General features: G+C 46.8%; 1 protein-coding gene across 2 annotated transcripts in view; it reads left to right on the plus strand.

The window, feature by feature from the left end:
- The window catches only part of PNMA2 (PNMA family member 2), a 7,244-nt gene extending 333 nt beyond the window's left edge, over positions 1-6,911 (plus strand). The window contains exons 1-3 of one of the 2 annotated variants that reach the window (XM_006153241.3): positions 578-668; positions 3,780-3,910; positions 4,212-6,911. In XM_006153241.3, the coding sequence (XP_006153303.1) occupies positions 4,637-5,731 (1,095 nt within the window). In that variant the 5' untranslated portion in view covers positions 578-668; positions 3,780-3,910; positions 4,212-4,636 and the 3' untranslated portion in view covers positions 5,732-6,911. Of the gene's footprint in view, positions 1-577; positions 669-3,779; positions 3,911-4,211 lie in introns of those variants that run through there. The other variant, XM_006153242.3, reaches the window with a different exon arrangement.
- Positions 6,912-9,275: the final 2,364 nt, after the last annotated feature.

Raw genomic sequence — 9,275 nt, forward strand, 5'->3', positions numbered from 1 at the left:
GCGGGCGCCGACAGGAGGAGAGCAGCCGGGGTACTGGGCACTAAAGCTTAAGTCTACCCACACACCTTGGGTAGAGACTGAAACGAGAAGATTCTCGCCGGTGCGCACGTGGTGGGGGGAGTACAACATGGCGGGGAGGAATCTAGAGGACGTAGCAAGCGGGAGGAGGGGTATAGAGCCGTGAGTCCGCTGGCTGTGGCAGTGCAGCAGAGTGCAGTTCAGGTTCCAGCCCAGCGCGACCATTGAGAGCTGGAGCAGGCCCGCTCTATGGCCCGAAGGCGCCACGTGCGGTGTCTGCGCCACTGTGCCAAGCAGGCCCTGGACGGCGCTGTGGTTTGGTATCTTCCATCCCCCATCCCGGAAAAAAAAGGGGGAAGGTGAACTGATTGACACCCACTCGGTAAATCTCCAGCCTTCCCCAGTACTCAGACCCCTTGCCTCGTCCAGCCACCAATCTCCGCCCTCCGCTCCTGTTGCGCACTGCGTGAGAACTGCTGGGTTGCCCGCGGCCGCGTGCTCTGGGCTGTAGTGCGCGCGCGTGTCCGTTAGCGGGTGGAAGGTAGCGTGTGCGCTTCGAGAGTGTGGTGAATCGTGTGCGGCCGAGCCGAAGGAAGGTGTGCGTGACTTGGTGTGGAAGTGTGGGTAGCCCAGCCACAGCTGCCGCTTTGGTAGGTACTCAGGGGACACTGGTTTGTGTCGGTAACGCGGCCTCCACTGGCAGGGCTTTGTTTGATTCCCATCTCCACGTACCTTCTGCTGCCGACCAGTCCCTGCCCCTGGATGATTTCAGCCCGGCCCTCTTTACACAGTGGCAGAATCCTGCAGAAATGGTGCCCATTCTTGGCTGCTGGGGAGAGAGGTCTGGGCATGCTCAGTAACTAGATCTGGGGATACTCAGGAACCAGGGCGGGTTTGGGCTAAGAGAGGCGGTTTATCGCAAAGCCGTGAAATAACCCTGTGTTCATGGTTCAGTTCCATGCTCAGCCCTTGCCCCCAAAAGGATTAAATGTGGTCACATACACCACCCAACCCTGGCCAGTTGTGAGAGGTACTGTAACGAACAGAGTTAAATTTGAAGGCCAACAGGGCACAGTTTGGAGATAAGGCCACCGTAGTAAGTGGGCAGGAGCCTGGATGAGTAGGGGAGGAGAAAGGAGAAGAACTTGCTGTGGAGGGGCCGAGAGAACTGGAAGATGCAATTTGGACTTAGCTCCAGTCGTTCATCACATTTGAATAAAGCGCTTCTACATGAATTTCGCCATTTCCAACTCAGCGGCTCTGAGATGAGCGCTTTATCCTCAGCCACTTTCCAGCATAGGAAGCTAACCTTTAGAGTGTGCCTGAAGTCCTGTATCCACTTAAATGATCCAACAATCCCCCCCACCCCCGGGGGTCTACCTCTAAGTCTGGTTCTTTATTCAGTCCAGCCTGAGGGCCCCTGTATGTGAGAAAGTACAAGTTCCTTCTTGATTGTTTTCTGTACCTGAATATTCCCATCCATGGCTCTATTATATATCCAGGCAATTTCACTTGCCTTTTTTTTTTTTCTGAAGGTCAAATTGCAGGTAGAGAGTGCCTTTAGGAGAGAGTCATCCAAAACTAGCCTTTTTAGCGTGATGTTTAACAGCAGCCCCAAGAGACCTTTTTTCCTGGGCATTTGATACCTTTTTTCCTTTTAGTTGTTATTTTTGTTTGTTTTTGGTTTTTTGTTTTTTGCCGTTTGGCATGTACACTCACCCAAGAAAAACAGAGAATGTGAGAAACCACCACCTGGGGGATGGCCACACTGCAATCCCTTCTCCTCCATTCTCCTCTCAGGATTTTGGGTATGTAAGGAGTGTTTTTCTGGCCACCAGGTCCAGGACTCCACCTGCTCAGTCAGCCATGTGGGAACCAGCGCTATAACCAACACACCACCTGCTGGCCCTCAATGCCTTTTTGTTTTCCTTTTTAAGAGAAAGATTTTTGTTAGAGGGCATGTGGGCTCACCAGAGAGACAGAGAGAGGAAGCAAGAAATCACCCCCTGGGGGATGGCCATGCTGCAATCCCTTCTCCGTTCTCCTGGGATTTGGGGCACACCTGGTATGAGTTTCAAGCCTCCAGTCTGAGACTCTCCAAGGTCGGCCATGTGAGAGTCCAGTGCCTTTACCACTACACCATCCACTGGCACCCTCAATGCCTTTGGACATCCCATGTTCCCTCTGAATGGGAAGGAAGGTCAGTGCCTATTTTAGAAGGAAAATTCCGGCATGCAGAGCTCAGCAGTCCCAGGTGCCTGGGCTACTGGGCGCAGAACCGAAACTGCACGTTCCCTCCTGGCTCTTGGATACTCAGGGTGTCTTCACCTTTCATAAAGACTCAGGAGATCTGCCAGCAGCAAGAGCAGCTGTTGCAGTCACTATAGGTTGCCATCTATGACAATGACTCCATTTGGAGTGATGGCCAGGCCAAGGGGGAATTGGTTGTAGCCCCGTAACACACACTTGGCAGTAACTGGTAGGTATTAGACACTCTTCCTAGGTTCTCTAGAATAAGTTCCTGGGTAAAAGTGTTTCCTTTTTCTTTTTTCTCAAATGACCCATTCAAGTTCAAATGCTAGGGAAGAAGCCAGGCCGGCATGGTGGTTGAGGTGGCTGGATTCCACATGACCAACTGCACAGTCCAAGTTCTAGGCCCAGCAGCTTGAGAGACACACCAGGCACATATGTGTGTGTGCCCAGAATCCTGAGACAGAATGGGAGATAAGGATTATGGCTTGGCCATCTCCCCAGGGGGGTGGGGGTGCATTTTCCCTTTTTCTCTCTTTCTGGAGAACACATATACTCGATAGCAAACTTTTTTAATTTTGGAGAAAAAAGTATTATTAGTAACAACATTCATAGCAAAAGAATGAAGTTGTGCATTTGCAAAGCCTCACTACACATATGAAAGATATGTTTTTAAAGAATTATTTTATTTATTTATCTTATTTGACCAGTGAGAGACAGAGAGCTAGAAAGAGAGGGAAAGTGAAAAAGCAAGCCACCAGGTCCAGCACTCATGGTCAGCCATGTGGGAGTCCAGTACCCTTAACCACCATGCCACCGGCTGGCCCCAAGAATTAGTTTGTAATTTTAACTTATTTGTCTCTGATCATTTTTTCTATCTATAATACCAATATTAAATTCCTTTCCTTTTTTCAAGAAATATTTATGTATTTAATTTCACTTGGTATTATTATTATTTTCTTAATATGAGCAGAGAGAGAGAAAGAAAAAGTGAGAAAGCAAGTCTTCAGATCCAGGACTCAAACACGGCCAGCCATGTGGGAGTCCAGCATCACAACCACCACACCACCTGCCATCCCCCAAATTACTTTTAAATATCTAGGTAATTTTTTTTTCTTTTAAGTGCCAGAGAGGCACACACTCTTCAGAGAGAGAAAGGAGAAAGCACCCCCCATGGGACACAGTCATACTGCAGTTCTCTCTCTTTGTCCATCCTGTTGGTATTCGGGGCATGCCTGCACATGTGCTTGGCATGTTTGGGAGGCTACCAGATCCATGATTCGAACTACAGTCAGCCATGTGAGAGCTGGCTCCCTTAACCCGTAGGCCACGAGGGCAGCCCTTGAGTGATTCTTCATTGGTTTTTTTTAATCAAAGAAGTGAAGCAAATCAATATTATTTAGCAGACTTTCTTCATTAAATTGTGAATGGCTGTCATATTTTTGAGTAAGTATCGGTCTTTGTCAGTGCATGGTAGTGAGACATGAAAACATGTTGTTTATGTGTAACAGGGCAGTGGGGCGTGGCTGGAGCTCAGACTCAGACACGCCTTTGTGTGGAAGTGGCTGGCATCTTCCTGTGCTAGAAGCTGAAAAAAATAAGCTCCTTGAGTCTCACAGAACATTCTGGAACGCATAAGCAGGTATCTCGCCATATCTTCTGATTTTATCTTTCAGATAGCCATGGCCTTGAATCTTGTCCATAACTGGGGCAGAGACACTAGTGACATGTCTGATGAGCATATGGTGAGGAAACCAGACTGCAGTGGGGTCACAGAGGGAAAAGTTCCAGGAAACAAAAACAGGGCAGAGACTGGTAAACAGAGAGGCATAGAGCCAGGTAAAATGTGAGACAGAGTTCTGAGGATTCCATTCCAAACTTGAGAATGGACAGTTCCTGGGAAGGAGAGGGCAGTGTGCTAAAACTGAACTTTGTTTCACCAGGCCACCAGCGACCTGCCGTAAGACTTCCTTGCAAGAATTCTGGGTACCAGAGTGGAAGGTGTTTCTCCACCAGCTAAAGAGAGTGGAGCACCAGAGAGGGGGCTCGTCGGTTAGGAAAGGTCAGCACCAGGAGGCTGCCAGCCTCGGTGAGAAACAGCCCCCGTCGGACTACAGTTGACCGGCACTGACGCTGTTGTAACTGAGCTCTATCCTCCCCACCTCACATTGGGTCTAAAGACGGAACAAAAAGTGCTGAGTTCTTGCCACTAGGCAAGACAGGGTTATTGGTCCAGAAGACTAGCCTGGAGTCCGTTCACTGGTGGGTTATAAGTTTAGAAGCTTATCTGGGTATTTCTGGTCCTAGGGCAGTGCTCTCTGCACTACCAGCTAATTGGTAGCGTGAGAGTGAGTGAGTAAGCAGGACAATGGCGCTGGCCCTATTAGAGGACTGGTGCAGAATAATGAGTGTGGATGATCAGAAATCGCTGCTGGTTATGGGGATACCAGTGGACTGCAATGAGGCTGAGATTCAGGAGGTCCTACAGGAGACCTTGAAGTCTCTGGGAAGGTTTAGACTGCTTGGCAAGATATTCCGGAAGCAGGAGAATGCCAATGCCGTCTTATTAGAGCTCCTGGAAGAAACGGATGTCTCTGTGATCCCCAGTGAGGTTCAGGGGCCGGAAAATGTCTGGAAAGTGATCTTTAAGACCCCTAACCAGGACACTGAATTTCTTGAAAGACTAAACCTCTTTTTAGAAAAGGAGGGGCAGACAGTCTCAGGGATGTTCCGAGCCCTTGGACATGAGGGAGTATCCCCAGCCACAGTGCCCCCTATATCACCAGAGTTATTGGCCCATTTGTTGGGACAGGCAATGGCACATGCCCCTCAGCCCCTGCTGCCCATGAGATACCGGAAACTGAGAGTGTTCTCAGGCAGCACCGTGCCAGCCCCAGAGGAAGAGCCCTTTGAGATCTGGTTGGAGCAGGCCACTGAGATAGTCAAAGAGTGGCCAGTGGCTGAGACAGAAAAGAAAAGATGGCTGATGGAAAGCCTACGGGGCCCTGCCCTGGACCTCATGCGTATAGTGCAGGCAGATAATCCATCCATCAGTGTGGAAGAGTGTTTGGAAGCTTTTAAACAAGTATTTGGGAGCCTGGAGAGCCGCAGGACCTCCCAGGTGAGGTATCTGAAGACCTACCAAGAGGAAGGAGAGAAAGTGTCAGCCTATGTGTTACGGTTAGAAACCCTGCTCCGGAAGGCAGTGGAGAAACGGGCCATCCCAAGGAATATCGCGGACCAGGTCCGCTTAGAACAGGTCATGGCCGGGGCCAGTCTGAACGAAATTCTTTGGTGTCGGCTGAGGGAGCTGAAGGATCAGGGCTTGCCCCCCAGCTTCCTTGAGTTGATGAAGGTAATAAGGGAGGAAGAAGAAGAAGAGGCCTCCTTTGAAAATGAGCGTATTGAAGAGGCAGATGAAGGGGGTAACTATGGCCGCTGGGGGAACAAGAGAAATGACTAAAAACTAACGGGGAACAGGACCCCATCGCCTGCAGGCCTAGGGATATTTGCTTTCCTGGCCTAAAACCTTTTTTAGTATTTTTTTCTTTATGTACAGAATTGAAATCCAGGCATTCAAACCAATTCGTGATTTTTCTTTCTAAGAAACAAAAGACCTGGGAGTTTCTTAGACCCTATATAGATCATTAATAAACAAAAGATTAAATTCTAACAAGTTGGTAATAAACCCACGGGAATCTGCAAGACCTGTACTTCTGGTTTCCTTGAAATACCTCCAAATAGACTAAAGCTTACCCATACCATAGAAGAAAGAGTTGTCACTAGAAGAAATGCCTTTTATAATACACTTGAAAATGAAACCATTCAACTTGTCAGGTGATTTTCTTTCACAAGTCCAATTCTCTCTTTCTAGCTATGTGGTGAGACACTACAAGGATTTCTAAAACTAGTTATAACCTACAGTTAAGTGTTATATATACAGAATGGGCTGTGCCCTGGTCTAGATGAGGAGCTCACAGAGACACGTGAAAAGCTAAATAACCCTATGTGTACAGAAGTTCATAAAACCAATAAAAGTGTCATTGTCAAATGAATAGCAACATCTCCCATCTTTGGGTTTCTTGCCTTACATGAGATGTGCCCCACCTGCCTTTCTGCTTAGGGTGGGATAGATGGTTGCAGAACGAGATGTTCTGTCAGGTCATGAAGACCCAAACGACCTTGCGTATTCCCTAATTTCAAGAGATCTGCAGCCCGGACGTGGCTGAAAGAAGTGGATGTTATTTAGAGGACAGCTTCAAAGAGAGGGTAGACCATGGAGGACAGCATGCCTCCAAGTGGGAGTGTGCAGGGCATGTTGGATTAGCAAGCAAGTTGATCAGGTTAGATTGGAAAGTTTTAGTGGCAACAAAGGAGAGGAAAGGAACTCTGGTATGTTAGGCCCACTAGATGCAAGATATTCATGCATACCTCATTTAAGGTGTACAGCAACCCTGTTGTGGTATAATTTCAGTCTTTGTAAAGATAAACAAGCTCAGCAGAGCTGAGTGGCCTTCTCAGCACCCTCAGGCTAAGAAGTATGAGAACCTAAACAGAAGCCCAGAACTCTGATCCATGCTAATTCTCCACCACTATAATGACTTGGAAATTGCGCTCCACTGTTCTGCAGACATTTTTCAGCATTTGTATCCTAGCCCAGAATTCTGATCCATGCTAATTCTCTCTCCACCACTATAATGACTTGGAAATTGCGCTCCACTGTTCTGCAGACATTTTTCAGCATTTGTATCCTCAAAATGTATTTTAAACTCTTTACACTGTAATACATACAGGTAGACTCATGTGTTGACAACCAAATCTTAACATGTTAGCATTCATCAACAAGTTTGCTTTTATTTTGTTCTTGATTCACGTTGTGCAGACCTTGGGAGAAAGCTCCCCTTATGGTTTATGCACATATGCAAATTTCTTTTAATTGTTTGTAGATTTAAAATCTGTAGCACTTCAAGTGTGTTTAAATCAGGCCCATTTGTGTCATGTAACATGCTTGCACAGACCGAGCACCATCGAGTTACATGCTAGGTAGAGCCCCGATGCAGTAGAGTACTGCCTTATAGTAGGTTTGTGTATACAGTAAACAAATTTCTTGGCGTCTCTGAACATCAGTTTCCTCATCTGAAAGATGGGAAGAGAAGAGTTGGGGGGTGGTTAGGAAATGACCCATGCCTTTAAGCACTTTGCATGAGGTCTGGAACACAAGAAGCCCTCAATACATTGATGCTCTTGTGGTTTTCATAATACTTAACGCTTGCTGTCTTTATTCTCACAGTTCAGTAACAAGTAAACATGTCATCTTTCCGAGTTGTGATGCCATCACATTAGAAACTGTTTAAGCTCTCATTGTAAGTTTTGAGTGTCTGTTGTCTTTTATATTTGCGGTAAGTATTCCAGCAGTTGTTGACATAGTTAGTGATTCAACTTTGGAACGATATCATTTCATTTTTTCTGATTGTGGGTCAGTTTAACTGAAGAATATCCTGAGATTGTAAGAAAAGCACTTTTTACAGAACATACCATTTGTGATCATTTAGCTTTCTAAATTATATTTCTCAATACTATTTTACCAAAGCGATGCAGTGGTATTCATGATACCCTGCCTTCGTGCGTTTTTGTATTTGTGAAAATACACTTGTTGTCATACACAAACAGTATGCCGAGTACAATGTTGTAAATGTGAAGTTATAAATATATGTTAATAAAGTCTTGAATTCTTTCGGAATGCTGTATTGTGGTTCATATAAAGTATTGCTTTAAGAAGCACCTTTATTAGGGAAAAAAAGAGGGATAAGATTAGAAAATCAAGCTAATAAAGCCAAAGGCCTTGAATGCCTCTAGGCAAGAAAACCCAAGAGTAAAAAGCTGGAATTAGGAGTCTTTGGACTGGGTCTCCAGGGACCTGAGAGAGCTATGTCCACTCTTCATTGATTTCCCTTTTAAAATACACAGAAACAACAGATGGAGACCAGTTCTATCAGAGATCACTGACTCGTTTGCTTAGGAAAGTACTGCACAGATGAATCCCCCAGCCCCTATTTTGCCAAGGGTGAAATAACCTCAGGGTTCAAATATTGCCTTTCCGGGCATAAGTCCTCTTTTACTGTGTAGATGTGTAGCAGGAAAATTCCTGTTGCCTTTGACCCTCTTGAAATTGTTCCCCCTCCTTTTTTCTGAAGTGCAATGAGAGAGCATTTCTCACTGGGCCCTACCCACTGCAGACCAGTCCATTAAAGACAAGGGTCCCAAGAGATGCCCGACCCTCTCTCCCAGTCACTAGAGTGAAACCCTCCTAGGAAGTAGTCTCACCCTTTACTTCATCTATCTTCAGTCCTGACCCCTGCCAAAGATGACTTTTCACCAGGGGACTCGTAACAACTGCAAACCAGGCCCCCAGCCTCCTGCCTCTTGGGGCCTTAGGTGGAACCTGGCATCTGCACCCACACCAATCACTCCCACCAAGCTTTGCCCTTGTTTTCTGCTGCCTAGCTGAAAGCAAGACTGGCCAGCATACCTTTGCCGCCTTCTCACTTCCATGCTGTGCTGTGCTTCCAACATACCTTCTGGATATTCTAAGGTGTCTGGGACAAACCAGTTGCGATCACCAGTCAGATCACTGAAAACCCTGTCACCATCTTGCTTCATTGAACACTGGGCCTCTTCCACATGCTCTGCATCCCTCTGAGAGAAAGCTGCTCAGTCTCACTCACTTCAAGAGAGTGGAAGTGGTAGTAGCATTTTGCCCAGCTCGCCATCATCTTGTCCCCAGTTGCAAACACATTTGCCCCTCCCTATAAAGGCCCACCCACTCTGCCCCACCACCCACTGCCAAATGGTCCTGTCAAGCCTGGAAATGACAAAGAGCAATGATAAAAGAAGCCAATGCAGAGAGGGTCCATCCAGGACAAACCAGTGTTATCTAAAGCAACCAAGAACAGGAAGAAAAAGATAACCATCTACTAAGTCATGTCCAAGGGAGTCCTACAAGACTG

This window comes from Tupaia chinensis, unplaced genomic scaffold (assembly GCF_000334495.1).
Source record: "Tupaia chinensis unplaced genomic scaffold, TupChi_1.0 Scaffold000366_1, whole genome shotgun sequence".
NCBI lineage: Eukaryota > Metazoa > Chordata > Mammalia > Scandentia > Tupaiidae > Tupaia > Tupaia belangeri.